General features: G+C 27.0%; 2 protein-coding genes across 2 annotated transcripts in view; one reads left to right on the top strand and one right to left on the bottom strand.

The window, feature by feature from the left end:
- Positions 1 to 23,434, bottom strand: LOC107451680 (uncharacterized). The gene is made up of 14 exons (XM_016067848.5): positions 23,137 to 23,434; positions 19,803 to 19,945; positions 19,540 to 19,720; positions 17,628 to 17,684; positions 11,166 to 11,263; positions 10,938 to 11,008; positions 9,554 to 9,734; positions 8,711 to 8,774; positions 5,562 to 5,765; positions 3,411 to 3,452; positions 3,240 to 3,329; positions 2,346 to 2,392; positions 2,130 to 2,243; positions 1 to 224 (listed from the first exon to the last, which is right to left on the bottom strand). Exons 1-14 carry the CDS (start codon positions 23,197 to 23,199, stop codon positions 104 to 106), a joined length of 1,476 nt encoding a protein of 491 aa, XP_015923334.2. The 5' UTR covers positions 23,200 to 23,434; the 3' UTR covers positions 1 to 103.
- The window catches only part of Cyt-b5 (Cytochrome b5), a 9,583-nt gene continuing 5,589 nt past the window's right edge, over positions 23,386 to 27,379 (top strand). Inside the window, exons 1-3 of the mRNA XM_016067849.4 lie at positions 23,386 to 23,862; positions 23,948 to 23,984; positions 25,437 to 25,528. Of these exons, the coding sequence (XP_015923335.2) occupies positions 23,746 to 23,862; positions 23,948 to 23,984; positions 25,437 to 25,528 (246 nt within the window). The 5' untranslated portion in view covers positions 23,386 to 23,745. The remainder of the gene's footprint in view (positions 23,863 to 23,947; positions 23,985 to 25,436; positions 25,529 to 27,379) is intronic.

Here is a 27,379-nt window from a genome sequence, read left to right on the forward strand (position 1 = left end):
TTGTAGTTTTATACAAGCTTTTTTTATTTTACAAGTAATGACTAGAATAATATAAAATATAGAAAAATTTTATAAAATCTTTTTAAAAAATAACATTTTCAAATTAAAACTGGGTTTTTTCACCATAAGTATGATTTTGTAATATTGCTTTAACATCTTCCAATAATTTTGAATTTTTGCCACAAACTGCTTGCCATACTAATTCCAGCTGAGATAGTAATTTTCTGAAATTATAAAAATTATTCTATTGAAAAAATTATCATGATTATTCAAATTCAACGACAAAAATATCACTATAACTGAATACAGTAAGAAGGAAAATCAAATTTTTATTTATCAACATTATGAAACCGGGCACAATTAATAAAGCTGCAATGATGGCAATTTTCAAATAAAAAAATGTTTTGTTCTGATTTTCAGTTTTTTGTCTGTCCAGAACTTTTCATTTTCTTAGAATGCAAATTCGGATTTTTAAAAGTAGTTTTGAAGAATTCGGACTTTCGCTCCAATATCTTTTTAATTTAATTAATAATATTTGTATAAATCCCAATATTCGATAGCATCAATTTTAGGACTGTCTCATTAAATACATGACACTGGCATATATCCGTACCCATAGGAATTATTGTTTAAACCCTTTTGGAAATTCATTCATTCACTGAAAAAGAAACTTAAAAAAAAAAATTTCAAATTTTTAAGGTGATGAATTAAGAACTTATTTATTAGTTTAAGAAACTGCCGTAACAAATCTCGTAGGGTGGACTGTAGTAGTTAATGATTATTTTGTCTCTTTCATGTGAATATAAAAATAATAGATTCATCCAGTAATCAGAACATTGAAGGATCATCATTTAAAACTACTTTTGTTCAAAAATCATAAGTGGCAAACTGATTCACTATATTTTCATTTCAAAATTATTGAAATCCCCTATAAGATTATTATTTTATTAAGGAAATCTTGAACGAATTAGAAATTGGTATGAGAGACTATTAACCAATTGATAGTATTTTTTTTTTTTTTAATGCAACAGTATTATAATTTTTTATGCATTGATTTCACACTATTATGAGTTGTTCAGTAGTGAATAAATTATACTTAGTGTTCTAAATCAAGCAATTCTGAAATTAAGAATAGTATTTTATTTTTTTAAAGGTTGTCAGATCAATTTATTATTGCATAAAAAAGTGAAGCACGGATAATCCACTTGTAGATAATCAGGAGTTTACTGTACATTGCATTTAAAACTTTAAAGTAAATAAGTCAATACACATGAAAGAATATGCCTATTAATCAGTTCTAATGAAGATGAAGTATTAATTAATGAAACGTGGGAATAGTCGACTTTTTGAGAAGGTAGATGAGTCCTTTTTTTGATGATCAGAGCAGACGACTGTGCGAAGAGAAACTTGAAATTGGCAATAACGAAGTCATTTTTTAAGGAGTTGCAGCAGCTCTATCTCTAAAATTACAGATAATAATTTTTTCTTCATATTTGATATCAACAACCTCAATATAACTAGCAACAAAAAAAATATTTTTCAATAGCCGCTGCAAACATATTTTTTAACAAGTGATCCAGTCAATTTTCATAAATGGAGCAGGCAAAAATAAAAGGGTTCATATATGAAATAGGTATAAATAACATATCTAGTACTAGAAAAAAATATCCATATTGGGCAAACTGTCACTTTTAGTTTTATCAAATTACTTAATACAAATTAAAGCAGAGAATCTTGAGATACAAAAAAAAGAAAATTGGAGTTTTTTAAATAAAATTTTTTTTTATTGCCTTAGTTACATTATACACTTTACAAATGGCAATGTTTCCAGCTTAAAAAAGAGTTCATTACAAAATAAATAAAAAATACTTTTAAAGACAAGGCATTTTTTAGCAAAATTCTATGAACTTTTAAATTAGTTACATTTTCTTATAGCAAATCCACTTTAAAAAATAAAAAAATGACGAAATTCCTACTGTGAAGAATTCACTGTATATTATATGCAGAAGACTTATTAATACAATTTACAACAGAATTCGACAAATTTAAATTAATCATAAAATCTTTTTTTTTTCATTTTAAACTAAAAGTCAAAATTAAAATATAATGAAACAGAAAAAAAGTTTTACCTGTTTTCATTTTCCAATTCATTAATTCTATTATTTTGGGCAACTATTTTTTCTCGTAGAATATCAAATTGTTTCCCGTATATATTTTCCAATTTCACATCTTGTTGACTTTTGCTTCAAAAATAATAAATTTTATTTAATAATATAAATAAAATATTATATAAATTTTATTTAATAATCAAAAATCTGTAATAATCAAAAATTATAAATGCATACTTTGTTCGTAGTGCCATTAATTCCTCATGATTTTCCTTGGACAAGTTCTGCATAAAAAATAAATAACTTGATAAATATTAATACTAATCAACCACATTAGGATTAAAATAATATAAGATGAATATGAAAAAACAATTGTCTATGTCATAAAAACATTTTTAAATAAATTTACTCATTGCGCTAATGACTATATTAGTAAATATGAAAGATTTTGATTATTTTTTAATCTATACTTTTTAGCCAATTAGTTAAAGAATATGTTAATGTTCTTAAATCACCGGTTTTCAAATCATTTTATTGAAATACACAGTGGATTGAATGTGTGTTCTTTGCTTACTAGTTACTGCTGACTATTTTTAAGTCTGAAAGTTGGTCAATTTTGCACTGCATGTCCAGCAGCCAAAGGTATAGCCAAGGCCCCGATTCTTTTGTTTACTTTCACTATCAATTCTCGCTGAACAAAGTATAGCTAGCTCATAATTTTTGTGTTTCTCCTGATAATTATTCTGTAAATTTTTTTTATGTAGTACAATTTAAAATGTAGCTAAAATACACTATAGATGTCCAGAAACTTGATGTGTCAGATGCGCTAGTGCATGTTGGTTCTTCCACAAGACATAGTTTGAACAGCCCTAGTATCAAAACTTTAATTTTAGCAATTAAAATTGCTTTGTTTAAAAAAAAAAATTCTTAACAGTCCTAGACATACATTTTAAAAATGATTTTATCAACATCATTTAAATGCAACTTCTACTAAGGTTTTCAATCATAAAAAAAAGTATTTTCAAAACAAGATAATGGCACTTTTTATACATCTTTAATTTTACGATTTTAAATTTTGCGACATACTTATTTTTCTTTGCTTTTTATAAAAAGTGACATTACTAAACCTACTGATATATGTTCTTGTAATCTCCCAATGTTTAAACTATAATCAATTACAGAAGTGTGTATTTCTTTATGCTGGTGTTCTTGAAAGGAAGTCTAAAATAAAATAAAAATTGAATTTTCAGTCATGTCGTATGAACTATAAAAGGATAATTATGCTGTTGAAAAACATTTTACCTTTCTCATTAGAACATTTCTTTCAATCGCCAAATTCTCTGTCTGAAATAATCGTGAGATTAATTGATTTATTGAAATATATTTGTAAAAATAAAACTATATTTTGTTTATTATAAATTAATATTACTTTATCCTTAAAAATCAGTTAATTAACGAGTGGTGTTTCTTAAAATATAAAGGCAACACATAAAAAAATTTGGTTAGTATATTGTTTAAAACTAATTAAGGTGTCAGGATTGGAGAAGGGGTTTCATTTATGCTGAGCATTCAACTTGGTTATCATCAAAGTTAATTTTGAAATGTGACCAAGCTGGTTGCCAAGGGTGGCTATTTTCATCATACAACTTTAAGAAAATAAAGTTAATACATGTGTACAAAAAATTGCAAGTAGAACAAAAAAAATTTTGAACGCATTAAATTAAATTTATATGGCAGTTTTATTATTTTATTTAATAAAAGGTTATAAAATGAATAAATAATTATAAAAATGCAGTAGAAGATCTTTATAACGCAAACCTTGAAATCTCGGGCTTTGCATTTTATGGAATTTTGTGTTAGAAAGATAATTTCACTTATCTTTAAACTTACATACTAAATATGGCAATGCTCAGATCAATCTTAAAATGCATTAAAATAATTTTTAGATACAAAAACTTAAAAAACAGAATCTATGCACTTAAGTATTTATTATTAACAACAAAAAAAAAATGTACATTTTCTGCAGCAATGGAGCAAACAAATTAATCATTTAGTTTATTTTATCTCTTAGCATATAATTAAATAAAGTAAAAGAATTAATAGTTCTTCATTAGCTATCGAAATTCTATGTGAACAATGTGGCATTGCATATGAACTTTTAAATCATTTATATATAGAGGTGTGGAAAATAAGTTTAAGTGAATAAAAAATAATACAGTAGAACTCCAATTATCCGAACTCCAACTATCCGAATCGCTTTCAGAATTCCTATGGAAATATGAAAAGATAAGTTTCTCTTTTTTTATTCTTTTTTTTATATGAATGAAATAAAATTTTAGTAAAGCCAAGGAAAGATTTATGCAGAGAAAGTTTACAAGATAGGACAAAGATTTGTGAAAAAGCTAAGATCTTAGCTGAAAAGCTGGGTTATTTATCTTTCAAAGCAAGTAACGGCTGGCTAAGGAATTTTAAGTCTAGGCACGGTATTCGTGAACTAGATTTAAGTGGTGAAAAGTTATCTGCAGACTCCAAAGCTTCTGACGAGTTTATTGAAAAATTTAAAGTTGTAGCAGCCTCTTACGATTCCGACTTCTTATACAACGCCGATGAGACTGGTCTAATATGGAAAGCTTTACCCAAAACCACTTTAGCCTCTAAAAGAGAGTGCAGTGCCAAAGCCTCCTAGTGCAAAAAGCTAGTAAAGACTGCGTTACTGTGCTTAACTGCCCGAACTCAACTGGGAGCCATAAAATACCCCTTCTGTTAATAGGGAAGTCAAAACGCCCAAGAGCATTTAAAAATATCAAAAAACTTCCCCGATTTTATAAAAACCAATACAAAGCTTGGATGACTGCAGCACCGTTTATAGAGTGGTACGATGAAATTTTCATTCCTGAAGTGAAAAAAAGCCAAATATCTGTTGGAAGTCCTGTGCTTTTGATTGTTGATAATGCACCAACTCATCCCACAGAAGAATTGTTGAAATCCTTAGAAGAAATCCCTAAAAACATTTTTTCCACTATACAAACAGTAGTTATTTAAAATAAGCATTTTTTAAAAAAAAAATCCAATTATCCGAATTTTTGATTATCCGAATGGGGTCTGGTCCCAATTGATTCGGATAATTGGAGTTCTACTGTACATTAAAACAAAAGCATAGCTACCTCTAGAATAAATTTTTGATAAAGGCGTAGAAAGTTGGCAGCCCTGACTAAGTAATAATGTGATAGGTAATATTTCAACATAGATCATAAACTAGCACAAACATTTAGTGTCAATGAAATCACGAAGATTTATAATAAGTACAAATAAAAACACATAAAACTGGGTACCTGAATCCTAAATAATTGTTAAAAAAACAAAAACATTCATAGGTATTTAACAAAATAAGACAACATTTATTCTCAATGAAATTTTAAATTAAAATTTTTTATTTGAAAATGTAATAATTACCACTTTTAAGAGGGACAAAAGCATTCCTTGCATATCTTTCTCCATTTGCTTTGATTCATCAGCCTGCTCCAATAGATTTATTTTATCTTCTTCTAGCTCTTGATTTGTTTTTTCGAAAGATTCCACTTTTTTTTCTAATACAACTGTTTTATTTTGAAGCTCTTTTATATACTTCTCCAAAGCATTTTTGGATTCTTCAAGATCCTATAAAAGTACTAATTTAAAATTTAATGCCAAAGATTACATGCAATGTGCTATTTAAGAAACTAATAACATTTATATCAATGTATAAATACATTTGTCAGATTTTTGACACAGGCTCTTCACGGTAATGGTTGTTTCTATGGTAATAACAGTCAAAAACCTTGGAATAACATCATCATGGGAAAAATAGCATGGTAAATTGCGAATTTTTGTAAATTTCTTTTTTAAAGAATAAATTAACCCTTTCGAGCCGACTGTCACATATATGTGCCAGCAAGAAACGCGCTCACTTCCCGAGCAACACACCAGCGTGTCAGAGAGTTTTCTCGTTCACCCCCAACCGTCACTTATTTGTGCCAGCGTTTCGGAACGTTTTAAAAAATGAAATTTCTTCCAAAAGATGGCATTGTATGTCCATATGGTTTCAGATACATGTAGATTTGACCTTCTACTCAAGATGAAAGTACAGTCACGTGGTTTTTAGGGGAAGGAGTGGAGGGGGGGGGAATGTTTTATGAGGGCTCTTTAAATTAGCACGTGATATTTATTTACAGTAAGTAAGGGAGTTTTTTTTTCTCACGCTACTTTCGATTTTCGGATTAGTTTTCAGTGGATAATTAGATCTTGTAGGCTTGAATTTTTTTTCTTTTTACCGTAAGAATGTCGATGCGTCGAAAAATTTTGACTGAGCTGGAAATAGTGGAAATTATGCAAAATATTTCAGATATTGATTCTGAAACAGATTCGGATAGTAGTGATAGTGACACTATAATGAAAATAAAATGTGTAAAATATACATTTAAACAAGAAATAACTTAAGTAAATAAAGTATCCATAGAAATATATATAAAGTATATGTCACTTAAATACTCTACAGAACAATATTAAACAACGCGCTGATATGTCGGTAATTTCATGGAATTAGGCTTAACATCGAAAAACCCTCCGGCCCTGGGGAGACACACGCTAGAGAGACTGCCGGCCTCAGCGGTAAGCGCGCTTTGCGTCGCGAAAGGGTTAAACAATCATGCTTTTCTTGTTTCAAAATTTTATTCACTCCTTATGTAAAAACTTAATCCCTATTATTTATTTCTGAGTTAAGAACTGATATCCTTTTTAATTTTTGTTTGAATGCATGCAAAACATGCGTCACTAAACAAAACAAAACAAAAAAGCTAGCTAGTAACTAAAATAATTTCTGCATTTTTTTTTCCCCTAACAATATAATATTAAAAATGTTACTTTGACGTACATAATAACATAAAAAAAAAGCATACATGTATCAATCATTTTGTCCTGGATGGTAGTTAAGAATTGATGGATTTGTTAAAATTTGTTCATTATTATTAGCTATTAAATATTTACAACTGTTTTTTTACTCTCACAGAGAAGTGACATCAGTTTACAGTGTCTATTTTTGTTTGGATTACAAAGGTTGTTCCATCGAACATCAGTTATATGCTAATGTAAGTTGATATACACAAAATTATTCCTTAAATTTAAATAAAAACCTTATAAAATAGTAAATCATCTACAAAAATACAATAACTTTTCTAATAATTTTTTTCAAACAGTTACAGAAATAAATTAAAAGTACTAAATAAAAAAAACAATCAATTTATTTGAGAACTTGTAATTAACTGAACAGCATGATATATTGATTCATTGCCAAAGTACAATACATAATAATAATAATTACAAAAATATTCTATAAAATAAAAATAAAGTTCTTGCTTTTAAAAAATTTTCATGTAAGTTTCAATATTTTTTATCTTTTCAAACATTTTCCAGCAGCGGAACATTTTTATATGAAACAAACCAAAGGGAGAAAATTAATAACTTATTACGTTGAATAGTTGAAAACTTTTACATATTGAGTGATTGTTTTCATTTTTTAGGTGTGATATATTTGAGCTAGTTTATAAGAGCGTTATAAAGCATTAAAGAAATTTTTTGAACTTGATTTTTAATATAAAAAAAAATACATCTTTAAATAAATTTATACGACATGAAACAAAATCAATGTTAATTTAAAATTAAACAATTTTCATTGTGTGTAGTAAAGTAATTTTGTGGCTGAACTATTTCAAATATCTTGGGGGTGGGGGGTGGAAAGTTTTCTAAAGGAATTTATATAATTCATGTATTACATTTGGAGGTCCTAAACTTTAACTTCAAAAGTCAGTTACAGTTTTTAAAAATAGGAAAAATTTTTGCATGTGACTTTTTTTCAACATGGTAGTTGAAGGCCAAATTATAAGAAAGAGCTTAAAACGTGTAACAGATACAATGATATTATTTTCTTTATTTTAAAAAGGGACTTAAAAGGAATTTTACAATTTGTATTAACAGCTCCTCTTTTGAAGAAGGAATCTCCTAAAAATTGTGAAAAGTATTAATTAAAAAATTATTATTTAAATCAAATTTATTAAATTATATTTTCCAGAGTCCTAATTAGAAATGGCGACAAGTATTGTTTAACAAATCAAACATAGGTCCTTTCTTGACCTAGGCCTAGTCATCAAAGTTAACATTTAACTTTCAAAAGCTGTGAAATAATTTATGATCATATAAATACTTTTACTGACTTTAAGATTAAAGAGTCATAGATAAATATGCATAAATAAATATATATTTATGCTTCACATTTCTAAAAATATTAAATGCAACTATAATAAAAAATGCAAATTTTAATAGTTAGTAAAATAAACAATGAATCATTCAATCAGAATGAAATAAAGTTACAAAAATACTTTCTTATTGCAATATTATTATTTAGTAATGTGAATATAAAACAATGGATATTTACATTTATTATTTGGCAATGTAAATAAAAATTATTTTCATGAAAAAGATATAATGCAAAAAAAATTTTTTTAGCATATTTCATTTATTTCAGTAATTACAATCTTTAAGATAAAGCAAATCTAAACCAAAATTTATACTTTATTGACTTCCTTCAATTTTTCTTCTTCTTCAGTGTGCCTCTTTTTCATTTCATTTATCAACCTATGAAATTTACAAAGATGGAAAATAAATAATCTAAAAACTAAATTTTCATTGATAATGGTTTTATTAATAATAACAAAGCAAAACTTAATAACTGATTTAAACTTTATTTTAGTAGAAAAAATTACAAGCAATCTATTTGAGTTAGAGGATAATATAATTAAAGTGTTAGCATATTTTGGGCTCTTTGAATATTATCTAAATACATTTTTGATAATTTTATACTCCTTTTTTTCCATTGATAGCAAAAAAAAGGAGTCCTTAAAATAAACTTTTCAGGGCTTTCATAAGATTTTTTATTTTTCTAATTGTAATTTTAAAGCATCAGAAAACTTAGATCTTTTTTATTTGTAATGTCAATTATTAGATTTAAGAAGAAAAAAATAATATTAATAATTACTGAATGAAGATGAAACACGCCAGTTTGACTAAAATGTGAAATTTTTTCAACAATAGATGTTTGAATTATAATAGATGTTTGAATTATTTAACTTGAATCTCAATACCTGATTACTGTTACTGACAATTCTAAGACTGGTTATTTTCCAAGTTATTGTAAAAAATTGCAACTTTCCCTGACTTTTGGAGTTAAAAAATAAAATTCACGACAATTCCAGGTTTTCTCTGTGACCCTTGGGACTCCTGTTTCAATTTATATTTGCACAGATTCCCTGCTCAAAAGAGTCGAAGTAAAAGCTGTTGTTCAATGTTCACTGAATGTAGAATCTCTGTTAATGTAGAAATAAATAATTTCAAAGAAGGAGGACAGATAAACTTACTTCTGATGTTCTACTATAACTTTTTTATGAATTTCGGGCAGAACCATGGATTTTATTTTTCTTTGTAATTCTTCATATTTGAGATGCTGTGCCTTTTTTTCCATTTGTAAGATATCAATTTGTTCATTTAAAACTTCTTTCTCTCTCATAAGGATACGTATATGATCTGACAAAGTTTTAACTAGAACAAAAATATGTAATAAAATGCAAAAACACAGCTAGATGTTACTGACAGAGTAAATGTCATTTAAATGATATCTACAACATGACATTCAAATGTTCAAAAAATATTCATGTTATATTTTTTCTACCTATTTTATTCTATTTATTTTATCAAACATGTAAGCTAAAAATAAACCCACAAAAAATAAAAATGAATACATATATTATTCAGACACTTAGTTTTATATAGTTTTCTAAAATAAAAAAATAGACACTTTTATGACAGGTTTCTTCAAAATTATGTGACCATTAAGGAGTTAACTATTTATTCTCAGTATCTATTGGTCAAGTACAAGGTAATGATTTATAGAAAAGCTACTTTGAAATTGTTTTCAAAGTTATGGCTCAGGATGTAAGTGTATATCTTATGCTGTTTAATCCTCTATGTAAGCCTTAGCCACCATATTGAATTCAGGTAAAAGATCAAAGAGAAAAGGAACATTGCTATCCAGACAAGTGAGGTATTGAATCCTTTATGCCTTTTTTAAACATAATCCAGTACGAAATTTCTAAATGAATAGGATTGATAATTAAGATGTTATTAAGAAAAATATGACATGACTTATAGTTTTCAATTTTCATACTAAATCATCTGATTTTTTAAAAATATTTATTTTATAATTTTTCTGACTATTATCACAGAAGCAGAGACTAACAAAATTTCAAAGGCCTGTGCAAACCTTACATATCATGACAGTTTTGAATGTAACTCTAAACCCATTGAGTATGTGCAATATACTTGCTCGTAAAATCTATGGAATCGAAAGTTATGTGGTCAATTCTTAAGCCCTGTAAAAAATTTCTTTAGATCTATGTCTGAATTGAGCACCACTGGAAGAGATTAGTGAGTAGGTGGGTGAACACTTTGATCAATCTATAAAAGGACTAAGAGTGTGCAGTATTGTTCTAAACTGCTCTACCATAAAGGGCTTGATTTATGTTTACACCTTCATTTACATCTTTTTTTTAAATGTGTGCATTATGTGTTTACCATCTCGCAGGTAACTAATCATACACAAAAAATTTAAAAATCATATTATTTGAAGCACTAGTAGAGCGATTAAACTGTATTGTTACCAACTGATATTGTGTGTACTGAAAATAAACAATCAGGTGTAATGTAATTTGAGAGAAATACTTGTATGAAAATTGCTTAAGGTACCTTCTTTTCTTGTTTCTGTCTCTAACTCTGTAATTTTCAATTGTAGGTTTGAATGTAATCGTTCTTCATTCCTTTGAAAAATTTATAAAATTTTTTTAAATCAGAAGACAAACACAAAACAACACAAAGAATAAACAAAACCATAAGTAATGAAATTTAAAACCATTTCTTAAAACAATATATATTTATATACTATTATTTGATAGTTTCATACATAATTTGCCTCACCATTTTTCTTCCTTAATGAAGTCTTGCAATTTTTTCTTGAGCAGTCGATTATCTTCAGATAAATCTTTAATCCTTGCTTTTAAAGTTATATTATTTTCCTATAAAAATAAAGTTTACTTTTTAACTATGAACAACTGCTAGTAAGTGTAATTTTATTATTTTAAATCAACAATTTTATTAACTATATAGTCTGATGCAAACTGAAAAGTCTCTTTACAAAGAGTAAGTGGTTTATCTACTATCCTTCTTGTTTTTAGTTGATACTAACGCGATAAAGGAAGTGCAAATGTCCGCAGAAATAATATAAAAGGTTGTGAATTGATTTGCCTGATATATTTCTTTTTTTTCATTTGATGTAGTTAACTAAAACTTTGACACATTTTTTTTTTTAGTTGATATAACAAACAAAAATCTTATTTTTATTAGAAGAATATATAATAATTGTACACCAACGAAATATAAATTTAAAGTTTGATAAAATAGAAATATGTAAATTGTTTAATCTTATTATTATTTACTGTAGTAGACTAAAATCTTGTAGTAAACAGTTTCCTTTTAGAAAACGAATATTCCAAATATTTGTGTTCTTTGAACTTTTTTTTTTATTAATTATATTTTATCTATAAAGGGACATCTCAGGTTCTCATTTGATTTTGATGCAATTTGTTTCTACATGATTCAAAAAAATGCCTTATTTTTATTTAAAAATTGTATTTTAATAACATAATTTGAAGGATCAATAAAGAAAATGCAAATTGTGCTACCTAGATAGTTCAGCTGCAAATTATGCTATCTAGAACACAGTAAAATTTTTGTTAACAACATGAAATAAAGTAATTGCACAAAAATTGACTAAAAATTATCCATAACGTATGTGCTGCAAACTTGCGTTTTTCCCGTTAAGTTAGCATTAAAAAATCAGTCATGTGAATTTCATATTCTATATACCTCATTAAACCTCAAAAGATGAAGGACCTCACTTACTTAATATAATGACTCTCAAATATTTTACAACAAATTTGAAAATAATTTGATAAACAGAAACTTCAAATAATCCACAAACTAAAAAATTTAATTACTAGTTTGAACATTAAAATACTCTCCTCATCAGCACCAAACATAAATGAACAAAATGTGGAAAAGGCGAAGAAAAAATTAAAGGCAATGCTGCTAACAGATAAAAATAGAAAATAAGCAGGAAGTTTGAAGGAACAGAGAAACATAATTAGTTTGAAATATTTTCTCATGCACAATGTAGAACTGAGATCATCAATAAAAGAACTAGTATTAATGTGAATAAAACAGGGGTTCCCAACCCTTTTTAAATTACTGTTCCCATATGAGATTGCCCTAGGCATATAACAATTGTCTATAGCAGGGGTCGCCAAACTTTTTTGATCATCGACCCCTATATAATTTTTCGAAATCTCCATCGACCAACACAAAAGTAATTTTCTGTTAATTAAAATAAAACTCTATTAGATACTGTGTTTATACATTTATTTTATGATTTTAAACATTTATTAAAGTAATAGTACATTGTGTAACAATAGTTTTATGAAAAATTAATTAACATTGACATTTAAATACCTTATTATTAAATAATAAGTAATTATGCATAAGTAGATATAATAAGTAAAGTAACTAAAGATTTACTGCATCTTGATCAATGAGATGGGTGTGCCTGGTGTGTTTTTGCAAGGTTCGCTATACTGAGTTCAAAATTGGTCAATTTTGTAATTTTCGTAAAAAAATACAAAGTGTGCTATAGTTTTGTCGCGGGCTGTACTAATTCATATTATTAATGCTTACCTCCTTTTTTGTGCATTGATAATTAAAACTGATATCTAAACTAAACGAATGGTTTTAGCGAAACAATAACTAATTATCCAAAACTATAAAAGTTTTAATAATGACACTGCAAATATTCAACACAGTTTGCAAAGATAGCTGAAAGTGCGTATGATATTTGCATTTGTAACGTCAATGCTCGTCACACGTGACATTTGGACAAGCGCACATATGCATATGACTTATAAACTGCGGTGGTACGTAAATACTTGTTTCACCCCAATAAATATACGTTTATTAATTTATGTTTTATAAAGAAACTGATATTGAGTCAATTATAAAAAAAAATTCTCAAATTTTACATACTTAATTAGGTATGTGTGATTTGCGTATTGAGAACTATTTTTTTTTTTCCGAAAGCACAATCTACCCCCATTCGCCCCCCTGTCTTAGATCGACCCCCGCTTTTGCTAAATAGACCCCTGGGGGTCTATATAGACCACTTTGGCGACCTCTGGTCTATAGTATAACACAGTAAAACCTCGATCAATCGTTTCTCAAAGGACCATTCATTACGAATGATAGATACGGGAAAACGCAGAATACGAATCAACTTAAAATATGAAACAATGACTAGAAAATGTATGAAAAGTAATAAATATACGATAAGTGTAAAAAATTTTGATTGAAAAAATTAAGTACTTCCCACAAAAATACATAAGATGCAAAAGAAGGATAAAAAATATACTTATATATTTAAAATATTTGGAAATCTTGGTTGTCTTTCTTCACAGCACAAACAATAAATTTCATCATTTGTTGCATAGTTCATTTTCTGAAAGTTTGAGTGAACCAAAAAAGTTATACATTGTTTTAAAGGCTTCGAGGCCTTACACAAATGTTTGCTCTAATTCTGTTAAGTTCAGTCTTCATCGGTATCACTTAGCACTTCTTAAGCTTCTGCAACAATTTCTTGGTTTTCAACATTTTTATCAGCTCATGCAGCAAAACTGTTGTTTTACCCAAACTGTAACAAATCCCCATCTTCTTCATTATTAGTATCATAAGTTACTGTTTTTCCTCTCAAAACAAATTAACTTCAATTTTTTTTCAAATATTGGTAGAATTTCTGAACAATAGAAACCTGCTAATTCCAAAAGCCAATTATTTACATTTCTTACTCAACTTGCATATTATTAAAACAGTTATACTATTGAAATTGTTTGGTTCAAAAATAAATAACTGAAATTCCCATTTAATGATTATAGAGCTGAACGTTGCTATTATTTTCGTATGAATTCGAAACTTTAGTGTCCTCGCAGCTTCTCTAAATTTTCAATAACAGTTTAATATATCCTTTAACTTGATTAAACATGAATATTTTTAAAGAAAAAAAATATTATTTGAAAACTTAACACTTAAAGTCACTTTTTTCTTACTCTTAACATCATTTAATAAATATATATGCTTCAATTAATTTATTTATACAATTTACGTGTTGCTCTCATTTCCTATTAATTGAAAGGGATATAATCAAAATATACTAAATTTCAGATATCCTATTGTTAATTTATAAAATATAGTTATCTGATTCGATTTTAAACTATGTTTTTACTCAGAATTAACTATACTAAAAAAAAGGAGCTTTTAGATTGCAGAACAATTTGAAACGACATCACTTATTTCGCACTTTTTATTACATATTAGGAAAAGTAATATATAAGTAAGCATTTAAGTGATATGTTGAATTCCTTTTTTATGCAAACACTAACAAATTTCACATATTAGTTATTTTTATCCAAGTTAGCATACAAAAATTTTTCCAGCATCACCATTAGATAAACAACAACTTAAAGGCATGGTTATAGAAGTGTAATGTACCAAAAATATTAAGAGATATCAATTGGGAAATTTTATGTTTATTTATCTATTAATATTATAATTATTTTTTGTAAGGGACATTAAAAAGTTTTAGACTTACAAAGAGGACATTGATTCAAAAAAAGGTTGGGAACCTAAGATCTAATGCATGCCTCACATGTGTAAGACTATGGAGCAGTAACTATGGGATGGAGAGAATAAAAATTTATTGCTTACATTAAAACTTCATATAATTTCAAATGCCCCCCAAAAATTCCATTTCTCTAATTGTATTATTAATAAAGTTATGAGTGATTTTTTCAGCTAAGGAGGCTGTGGTTTCTCCTACAAAAACATAACTTCAAATTACTTTTTCATACGGATGCTTTTTTTGGTACTTTCATTCATAAAAAAATTATCAATTAACTGTGCATGTAAAGCAACTAAAAATTATTTGTTTTACTTTTATTTCAAAATATTTTCTGAGGACACTCTGACCCCTTTAAAATTAACAATATTGAAAATATTATAATATAAAGGAAATATAAATAAAGAGAAATTACCACTTGCCCTTGAAAGCATGAAAAATTTGTTTGGTATAGTTTGTCTATGTTAAGAACTCCCCCCACCACCACAAAGTCTGAGGACATCTGCTGCTATGGAAACAAGAATAGTGCATTTCAGGGAGAGTGTTTCTCTTCACTCTAGGGCTAGCACAATAGACTGAAGAAAAAGATTCCTTTCCTCTTGCTGACCCGAGCCAAAACCTGTCCTAAAAATGACCCCATGCCCCTCTTGAAATAGTTGTGCCTCGTTACCATACTTATCGCCATGGGTCCATACTAATGGATTGGGGAGTTCTTACTTTAGACAAACTATACTTAGTTGATGCTTGCTGTTCATAACATAGCTACTAGAATTTTTTGTTTTTGTTTTATATTTATTTTTGGGCAATATTTGCTTTCTAGCTTTAAAACTAGCTTCATAGGTATGAAATTTCACATCAAATGAGAGAAATCCTGTTTTTTTCACATAGGACAAGATATTCTTATATAGCGTTAATCCAAAACTCTATCAATTTTTAATTAAAACTTTCACGTTTTGAACAGTTTTTATATTTGCATGATTACAAATTTATATTCATAATCATGCAAATGAGAATCGGTTTACCTCTTCATACTAGTGTACTTACAAAATGTTCATAACATTGGGACAATAATATAAATAAAAAATTAAAGGAATTTTAAATTTATTTGATCACTAAGGAGGAAAGGTATGGTTTCAACACAGTGGATGTGAAACAATCACTTCATAACTTTAAAGTAGTGAACCAAACTCAGAAAACAAGGAAATTCTTAGAACAAGAGCAATGGGCAAACAAATCTAAAATCGGCAAACGCACCTTCAGGAAGGAGGTTTCGAAATGACAAACTCATATTACACCCTCATACTGAATACAAAATTAAAGAAAACTTCTCGGCATGTGTTTTTAAAAATTAAGATGATTTTGCATTAAAATCAGGGGTCTGTTTAGAAGAAATTTGGGTCCGTTAATGGACCCTTCACAAAATATATTTTCATAAAAAGGGACCCTTCACAAAATAATTTATCTTTTAATCGGATCCTTCACAAATTTGTTTATCTTCAAATCTTCATTATTGTTTTGTTAATCGAATAAACCCTTACCGGGGGGGGGGGGGAGAGAAAGACGGTTAGAAACAAACTAAGTTTTTCTAAGTTTAAATTCCAAATGTAGTATTCTAAGAAAATATTTCTATTTTTACAAACATCGTGGGTGCATTCTTAACAATATTAAATTATAATTTATTTTTTTTTTGTTAATAAATAATTGATCAATTTATATTTATTCATAAAATTAATTAATAGAATATTGTGTATTACAATTTTATAAATAAAATATCATAAATTTAAGAATTGTTTAAGTTTACTTAACGCATAACACATTAAAAGTGATACATTATTAAGTTGTGTTATTTAAAATACGTCAATTGAAATTATTAAAAATTTGAGTGATTTCGTTTCCATTATTCGTTAAAAGTGAATATTTTGTGTTGAGCAGTATAGGCTAAATACCAAATATTTGTATGTTGCATCTCTAATTTAGTAGCAGCAATAGTTGAGCAGAATGTTGTATCTATTTACAATTTAAAAACTTCTTGAAAAGATTTTTAGCAATTTTTGCTATAACAGGACCCTATTTGCACAAATTCACAAAAACAGGACCCTTGTTGAAAGAATGTGATTTAATGCTCATTTCATATTCACTAATTATGAATAGTTTTTAATTTTACAAAATCAGGACTTTTTACAAAATGTCTGGACAGACCCCTGAAAATAATGACAACACTAAAAAATATCAGTCCAAAATTATTTATACTACGTAAATTATTTTTAGGCTTAATTATGGTTTTGTGGAAAACAAACATATAAAATTCAATTCTCAGTATGTAGGGATGTTTCATAAAATAGTAAGCAATTAATTAAATAAATAAAACTAAAATATGACACTTTTTTTTCTTAGATTTTATACAAAATTATATATAAATCAATAATTCAAGGTAAATAATAAAAACTTTTATCATGAGAAGTTATCAAATTTGATATAGATTTTTCGACATTTTATAATACTATAACATAAAATTTCATAGAAAATTAAAAGCTTCCAGAAATATTTTTTAAAAAATTGAAAAATACAACAATATTGAGTTTAAGAAGACATTTATCAAGGAACATTCAAATGATTGATTTGGCAATACAAAAGAAAGAAACATTTAAAAAAAAAAAACTTACTTTTAAATCTTCTATTTCAAAGTTATGCGGCTGTATTTTAGTTGAAACGGGTTTCTTCTGAAAAAATTTAAAAGAATAACCTCATTTTTACCAATCAAACAACAAATTTGTAAAAAAAAAAAAAAAAAAAGGGCACAGAGATTGTTTTTTTCTTTTGTGTTGAATGAGAAGTTATTCACTTAGGACAAAGAAACGAAAATGAAAGTATTACTTTATAAAATTGTCATTGTAAAACAATTGTATTGAAATATATTTTGTTAAGTTTGTATATTTTTTGTAATGTACGTTTTAGTACATTACAAAAAATATACAAACTTAACAAAATATATTTCAATAAAATTGTTTTACAATGACAATTTTATAAAGTAATACTTTCATTTTCTTTTCTTTTTTTGGCAAAATGAAGAACTTAGCTTTTTTTATTTCTTATTATTTTTTAATATTTTAATATAAAGGTAATTATTTAAAATAAACATGTAATATAAATTTTCAAAATTAAAATATATAATCATCCTATAAAACATTTATATGTTCATTAAATTAAGCATAGAACATAGAATTTTTATTCTTAAGTGCTGGTATGATATTAAATTTTTCATTCAATCTGAAACAGATACAAATCTGTTATTTTGATGACATTACCTTACATACGTAAGTAGTAGTTGTGCGAATTGCATCACCCGGCATCCTTGAAACTTTCTACTTCCTCATTGAAAGGCGCCAGAGTGTCCAGATGGGAAAAGTCCCAAATTAATAACTAACTTACTCATTTATATAGAACAATCTAATATAGCAATCAGTCTTTGTCCTGCAAAGCTGCATGTAGGCAGCTCACCATTCATGATATCCCTGTTTAACTTATTTCCTTTTTTTTTATTAAGTCTGTCAAGTTTCATTATTAAATTATTGTCTTTTTTTCCTCCCCTGCTCCACAAATCCACTACACATATTGCAAAGTTTATTTTAAATATTGATGCAAATTTTAGTAAGTTAGCAAGCTACTATTTCAGTGATTTTCAAACTTTCCATACCTATGTACCACTAAATGCTTAACCAAATTAATGGCGAACCACATACACTAAAATGAATGTTCAAAGTTCACAATGTAAAAGTTCAGGTCTGCTACCTACACAATAATTAAACAGGTTCAGGTCTACTACACAATAATTAGAGGACAATTCCACCATGTACAAATACTGTACTTGCAGATTTAAAAAAATATTTAACTAAGTTAAAAATTATTCGGACAGTTCTATTATTTTTTGTGAAAATAAATCTTGGTGTCATTTAAACTTACTCAAATTTTTAGATATTTAAAATTTTTAAAAAAATAAAAACTGGATATTTGAATGTAACATACATTGTTGCAGCCCTAACACCCAGTTTCTAATTTTAAAAAAATTTTAAAAGTTACTAAAAGGTGGAATAAGTGTGAATAGCATCTAAGACATTCCTAAATGGAAGAATTGTCCTATAGTTATGCTAAACAATTTTTATTGGTATAATAAGCAAAATAAATTACAATAAGTAAAAGAAAATATGAAATATATAATATTGTAGCCCTAAATAATTTGGAAAAATTGACTTATTATAGTTTTGAAAAGAATTAACTCATTAAAAGACATTGATTTATAAGTAGTTATAATATTTATTTTAAAATAGTTAAAAAAAGAATAATTACATTTAATTATTTACAAAACATATTTTTAAGCATATCCAAGTCACTCTGAAAGTGCAAAACTTGTTACTGGGCTCTCATTATTACATCAAAGACCAATATTTGCAGATTACATCAAAAGACCAAGATTTTATTGATATGAAAAGGTCCCACAAAACGTAAGTGGATAGCTTAAATTAGAAAAGCAGTAATAATTTATTTTTGAGTTATTTATAAATTATTTTAAGTTATTACTTTCACAGAGGCATAGATTGGATCTTGAGGATGACTAGTTTCCGTTGTCAGTTTTGTTTCTTCTGCAATAGATTCAAATGAGCTTTCAACCTGTTCACTTGGGCTTGACGCATTATAATCAAGTTTCTTCTGTGGAATTTGTGGATGAAGAGAACCTCCAAGACTTTCAACTTGAGAATATCTTGATGGAAAATGTTTATGTTATTATTTAAAAATTAATTAAAAATATCTACAAATGCAAAATATGAGATAAAAATAATTACATTGATTCACTGGAATAATGTGGGGCATCAACAGTAGAATATTTTCTATATAAGTTTTCCTCATTAATACTTTGAGATGAAAGAGACTTAGTAGAGTGTTTCAGTTTTGTGGATCGTTTAGAAACTGACGGAGAAAAGAAAGTCTGTAAAACAATAAAAAAAACTTAAGAAATAGAAATAAGAATAATTGCTATAAGAGGTTTGAGACTGTAAATTTGAACGGTCACTTTTTAAGAATAACACCTCAGAAGTTGGATACAGATTAGTAAATACACTGCAATTCATAACTATTTTCAAATTGCGATTATAACCTTAAAAGCATAAAAGAATAAACTTAAGTAGACTCAAAAGCTTGAGAGAACAATTAAAAGAATTGAGCTGTAAGAGTAGCGATTACAAGAAACCTTAAAATATCCCCCAGTCACTGCTAAGTTGCACTCGTACTCTTAAAGTGTGAAATTTAACTGGCATTATAATCATTTTTTGTCTATGATTCAGACATGTAAAAATAATACTGATACAAACTGACAATAAAACAGAGCTAAGTAAAAACTTAAGACAGTGAAAACATTTAATATTTTGCAAAATATAAGTTTTATTTTTAAACTTTTTGTAACTTTATACCTTGTAAACTTTTCATAACTTTTTTTTGTTAAGCCTGATTATTGATTAGGGACAGATTTCAATGTTGGATCTTGTATCAAAATGGTCAGCAAGGTTTGGCAGAAACTATGCAAAATCAAACAAAAAACTTTTTTTCAAAAATTTCAGAAGTAAACAAACTTGAATGGTAAAATTTGTAGGCACCTATAGACAAGTCAGTACATAAATTATTTTAAGTTGCTGAAAGCACAAGAACAGGGCAGAAATGGGCTAGACAGAGAAACATTTAACAAGCAACTTAGTCCTAAATTCACACTTAAAGTGATGAATAATATAAACAAATATTCGTTGAATAAGTATATAATTTATTAGTATAAATAAGAGAAGCAATAAAATGCTTAGTCATCTATACTCAATAATCACACAATAAATATAATAAATCAAATGGAAAATGTTTGTTAATTCACTTATGAATTTTTTTTACACATTTTTATAATCCTATAAAGGAAGCAATCCCTTTCTTTTTCTTCAAATCGCAAAGAGTTAATATTTCATCAAGAAAATAAAGAATTTTAAAAAATTTGGTTGGGATAGCCTGGCTGGTAGGGCCTTGGGCCCATGTCTGAGAGGTCGTAAGTCTGATCCCAGCTGGGTGAAAACTATCTGCGTACAAAATGGTGACTGGCGCACACTAAATCTGTCGGGGTCACAAAGACCTCCAAGTTCACATATAAAATCAATACTTTGGGGGGTACTGCACCAGAGATTTATCGTGCTCTAATTCAGATCAAAATTATGATCTGTGGATGTGTCCTCCCTGTAAAACAGGATGTGATGTATGTATGTTGTCTCCGGATCATCCTCAGGGATGTATCCAAGATCGCCGCCAAGAGTGCACTGTGCAGCTCTGGTGCGTAAATAAAAGTACCAGGGCTCGAAAAACCGCCCATCCTCGGCAGTCTAAAATTTCCAGCGGACAACGAATTTCACGAATCCGACGCCCACGTGGACGCCCATTTTCATAAAAGAAATACTAGGTTGCTATTAGTAACCTAGTATTTTTTTATTACTGTATAATGTAATCCAAGTATTTGTAATCCTAGTAACTACTAATTCATTGTGCAATTTATATTAAATGTTTGTAATAAAAAAGAGAAAATTGTATTTTTATTTATTTTGAAGCTACTGGTTAGTTTCAAAGGAGGACGGGTACATTGTTGGACTAGCCGTCCTCGGGGACGGGTAAAATTTCTGAGTTTCTTCGAGCCCTGAAAAATACCATACTGCCACTTAGTAATTTTTAAAAAAATATATTGATACCTGGCATTAATTTCAATTTTTGTATTAGATTTCACAAGTGATTGAACAAAATAAAGTTGACATCAAAATTTTATAACAAAAGAATAAAAAAATAATTTTAGTATTTTTAGTATATTTTTTAAACACATAAAGTTTCTGAGTTTTAGTTTGAAAGAAGAAGAAAAACATAAAAGGGTTTTTGAACAAATATGAAAACTACAGTACCATTAACTAGGTTTAGTCTAACTAAGAAAAAAAATATATGAATTTACTACCCTTTAAAAAGAATAGTTTTACTTAAAAAACTGCCAAACAGTAAAATTTTTAGAAAAATAACAACTTAGTCTACATTTCATACATATTTCAATGATTGTTATAATTAAATGTAGTAAATGATTATCAATTGGATCATTATCAAAATGCTCGAGTAGAGAAGAAAAATATTTTTTTAACATACATATTTATGTTTAGGCACATTAGTATTGTTACGATTAATATTGTATAATTATGATAAAAATAACTCTTTGATTTATAATAGTGGGAAAGCATTTGAGATCGACTTTGAAAACGGCGATATGGTGGTCTCTGTGAGCGTATGGACGTTACGTCTTTCCCTTTCCACTCTATTCCAATCAATTAAAATAAACAAAATCATGATCTATTGTTTGAAAAAACCTGAGCTTTCCTATAACAATTCCACTGTGGCCATTTTTTTTAAAATCCTTTTTTATCTAATGTACTTAAAAAAAATCTATTCGATAATAAAAATATAGGATTAAAACTTAGTTAAAATATATGTAAGTGCATACCTCATAATAATATGGTGTTTTTAATATGCATACAACTAAATTCTCTGTATGTAACCCACAATATTTATTTTTAGTAACTAGAGAAAAATTGGGGTTGGCATAATATCTGTGGACTAATTTTGATACTTTGTGCAAGTTTTAAAGAATGTATAATCAAAGCAATAAATAAATAATTAAATGAACAATAATTTAAAAAATTGTAGACGGTACTGAATTTTGCGAACTCAAATCAAAAAAATTTACCAGACATTAAATTTTTTATTTTAATCATTCTAAATTATAATTAATATAAATCATAACCAGTTAGATACTTTACTTAACTGTTAAAGGGAACAAAACTAATTACAACAACACCTATATTATATGTCTATATTAGTATAATAAGTACAAGTAGTACAATAGTAATGCAAGTAGTATCTTGTATTGCACTGTTAAATTAATTAAGCAACAGTTGCATTAATAATAGTATAGAATTTTTTTGTGCCCTCTTTTAATGGATATGTATCATTAACTTTCATTCAATCATCAATTAGATTTAAGTGCAATCTGACACCCCCCTATTATTTTTCCCTATTATTATATTACTTTTCTTCAGTAAAAAATATGTACAACGGATAACTTACAAGGAAGGATTTATATTTGGTGCTTTTAAATGGAGATTTAAATTTTGATGAAGATTTTTCCATTTTGACAACAAATTAAGATTAAAAAATTTTTTTTACAAATCAACGTTCAAGCCGGTTTATTTATTTACAAACATTGAATTTTTTATTGCCACTCTTTTGATACGAAACAGTTTTCAGCTGCTTAAATTTGAAAATATCCAGCTAACAGTTTTCGTTCTTAATGCTTCGCATTAGATATAAAAATCTAATCTTTAGCAAACTTAATGAGTATTATCCGTTTATTTGGTATCCTCTCATCGCATTTGAGTTGTCTCGCCACCTTGTGGAGAGAGGAAGAATAAAAGTCATTCACAGTTTTGGATTTGTCTTTTGTCTCTTCGCAAAATTTAATTTTTCTGCCTTCAATTTTTTGTTAAGTCACGCTACATTGCATTGCGTAGTGTTTTGATTATCAGCTGCCTTTTGCCTTGAAATTGATGGTCGTCATCGTCAGCTTCAGTTAAATAGGCAAAAAGGAAGTTAATGCGATCTTCTTGATCATTGATATTTCTCTAGCAGCTTTACAAATTTTTCGAAGTTTCAGTGTAATATTTGTTCTTTTTTAAAATGTCTAAGGAAATTAAAAAATACAGTCTAGAAGAAATCGCGGAGCATCATGATAAGAAATCTACATGGATTTTAATTCATGGCAATGTTTACGATGTTACTAACTTCCTTGAAGAGGTATGGAAATACATTTGTTTCTAATTGTGTGATATGTATATCTCAAATTATGTAATTTGTAATTTCAAATAATTGTTTTTCACAGCATCCTGGAGGAGAAGAGGTTCTTTTAGATCAAGGAGGTGAGGCTTTTTTTTCTGAAAATTATCTCTCATCATTGAAATACAATATGGTGTTACATGATAAAGAATTTTAGTTTCATTTATCTTTTCCATGCATCAGCTATTTATTCATAAAGTATTGCTTCTTAGATTATTAAATTTCCTGTCGTTATCTATTAATCAAAGAAATGTAAAATATGTTAATTTTATTAAATAAATGTAGAATATTGTGTTGGTATCTAATTGATAAACTTATTGTATTATTGTTCCTGAAAAATGTATATATTCATAAAAAAATGGAAAAAACTTTCTTCAACCAGTGGGCAGATAATAGTTGAATATGATGCTATTAATTATATTCTAATAGGGTGCTTACATATTTTTCTGTCAATCGTTTTTGCAAAATCTGAAAATAAACTTGGAAGTAATTCATATTTAAATATTTCGATATTTTTGAATCCATGAAATTTAAATATTTCTTTATTTTGAAAAAATGATCGACGAGATGATACGTCAATAGAAATTTTTTTTAAATCATTTGCAAGTTTAAAATCCATTTGGTGCCTTAGAAGGATTATAACTGGTGCTACAGATCATGATACCCTCTTTTGAAATTACCCCTTTATATGTACATGAATAATACTGGCTTTTCTTTTAATAGTTTTTACTTCTTTAGTAAATTTCTGTCATTATATTATTAAATCTAGTAGCTTATCTAAAATAATTATTTTTATTGATAATTATTTTGACTAGTCATTCTGAAGTATTATATATTAATAGTTTTGAATTAATTTCATTCCTGAAATAGTAATTATTTTAGCACTGGTATTGGTATATAATAGACATACATAATTCATTAATCAGTTAATGTTTAAGGTGTTCTTATAAAAAAATTTAATTAAAGAAAATATACTAAATTAATAGTATTATTTACTATGAGAATTATTTATTATTCTAATAATGTATTTTAAGTTTATAAAAATATCTTGTGGGTAGAATAAGCGCAGTTGCATTAGAATTTGAAACATCACTAAATATATATATATAAATAGATAAATAACCACTGTCTATGATTAGAAAAAAAGTATATCTAAGTAAATTAAACGCCTATATAAAGTACCTATAAACCATGTTCATCTCTTTATCACTTAATTTATTAACTGGGGTTATAATTTTTGAAATAAAATTTAGCAGACTTTTATTCATTTATTTTCATACACTACATCATTTGAAATATGTCCAATACCTATTGAAAGATAAAATTTTGGATTTATACATTTTCTTCATTTGTAACTAACTTAACACAAGCAATGTTTGAATATAGTTTTAAGACAATGAATAATGTAAATTTCAATTTTATAAATGGAATTATTTAATTAAAATATTTTATTAAATGTTAATAAAAAAAACTTTTAATGACTAAAACAGTTTATTTTCTGTTTATCATTCTTAATTCTAATGTTTAATTTGCAGGGAAGCATGCTACAGAAGCATTTGAAGACATTGGCCATTCTACTGATGCTCGTGAGCTTATGAAACAGTATAAAATAGGAGAATTGTGTGATGTAAGTTACCATGTATTTGCTTGTGTACTTTTTTAAAACAAAAACATTGTATATAAAATATTTACTTTCCATTACTTTCTATATATGATTAAACCAAAAATTATCTATTACTGCAAATATTGAAATTATCCATTAAGCCAGAAATAAACATAAGCTAATAACCATCTTATGCAGATATTTGACATGTTTACATAAATTTAAAAAAATTGTTGACTAAATTCAAAAAATTGTAGACTTAATTTTTTCTTATTGTTCATGTTTTTAATAAAAATAGAAATATCAGTTTTTTGTTTTTAATGTTTATATCTAAAAGGGATTTTTGGATGTCCTAATTTATAAATTGGGGAAAGAGACCAAGATAAAGTGGTTTTTTCATATTATTTTGCCTAAAATTGCTGTAAGAAAATGTAAGATACAATATCGATTCAACTGAAAATTTTGTGAACGTTATAATGGAAGAAAATGAATTATCTAAGATGTTTAATTTGAATGTAATGGGGTTTGATATGCATATAAAACAAGGAAAAGTTTTTTAATTTTAAAAAAAAAATCAAAATGTGAGCTTTCAGGTGCAACTTATTTAATCACCATCTGTCTTAATGTTTAATTTCACGTCTGGAAATTAAAATTTTGTGTCTGAAAAACTCAAAATGCAAGTACAGGTACACACACATCTTATTTTGTTACGAGTATAAACTGTTGAAAAATAAATAACCCCTGCCGAAGTTTGTAGTAATTGGGGACAATTTCATTGATCCTTCATATTATGCCAAATTTAAAGTGTTATGCTTTTCTAAATAATTTTGAAGTTTAGGTCGTAATTTTATAAAAACTGAATTGTCGAGTTTGCGTAGATAAAGAGGGGTAGGTGTCCTCTCTTGTATCTTTTAAGTTTGCCACAGTCTCTAGGTAGCTGAATTTGAGGTTTGAAAAAAAATTATGTTGTGGGCCCTTTTCCAATAAAATTTACTTATGATTATATTTATATATGATTATATTAATTCTAACATTAATTAACTATTTTATATGATTATATTAATTTTAACATTATTTCATGGGAATAAAATTAGCATAAAATGATATTTTATTATATCATTGTAAGAAACCTAATCATTTTTTCCAGTAAAGCAGTTGTTGAAATTATAAGAACAAATTAATTTAAATGAAGTTGTTAAATTTGGTATTAAAGCATTTTATAATTCAACTATTTTATTTATTTAAAAAAAAAACAGTTAAATTTACTGTTTTTTTTAATTATTTTTTATTGATGTCTTTATCAATGATTGGGGTGAAATATCTGAAATTTTCTAATGTTGATATTTGCAGCAAATATAGGTTATTTTTTAGACTAAGATTGCATTGGCACCTGATTACATAACTAAAGATAGTGTAATTTTATCATTATTTTGCCTTTATAATCAATAGGAGAGTATTGATAACATTATTGTAGATTTATCTCACTTGCACTAAAACATATCTGCTATTTCATTCTAAATTTATCTTTAAATCTTACCTTGTCATTTAAAATCTATTTATTATCCTTGATTTTATATTTTATCTTATTATTTGTAAGTTTTTTTTTCAATCAGTATGTTGCATTTATCTGTTTATAAAATGCAATTTAACTATTTTCACAGAATGTTGCTAGAAATATCATTGATAATTTTAGGAATATTTGATTAAATTGAATTACTCTTTCCATTAAAAAAATAGCTCCCCCACGGGATTTTCTTATGGTTGACATCATTTCAATGTAACTGATTGAAGTATTAAGTTATCATTGCCCTCCATTCTTTGTTAAAAATGCCTTTGTTTATGCCGGTTAATAATGTAGTTATACTTTAGAGCAGT

The sequence above is a fragment of the Parasteatoda tepidariorum genome, chromosome 1, assembly GCF_982258835.1.
Source record: "Parasteatoda tepidariorum strain Cologne lab strain chromosome 1, Ptep-v5.0, whole genome shotgun sequence".
Taxonomy (NCBI): domain Eukaryota; kingdom Metazoa; phylum Arthropoda; class Arachnida; order Araneae; family Theridiidae; genus Parasteatoda; species Parasteatoda tepidariorum.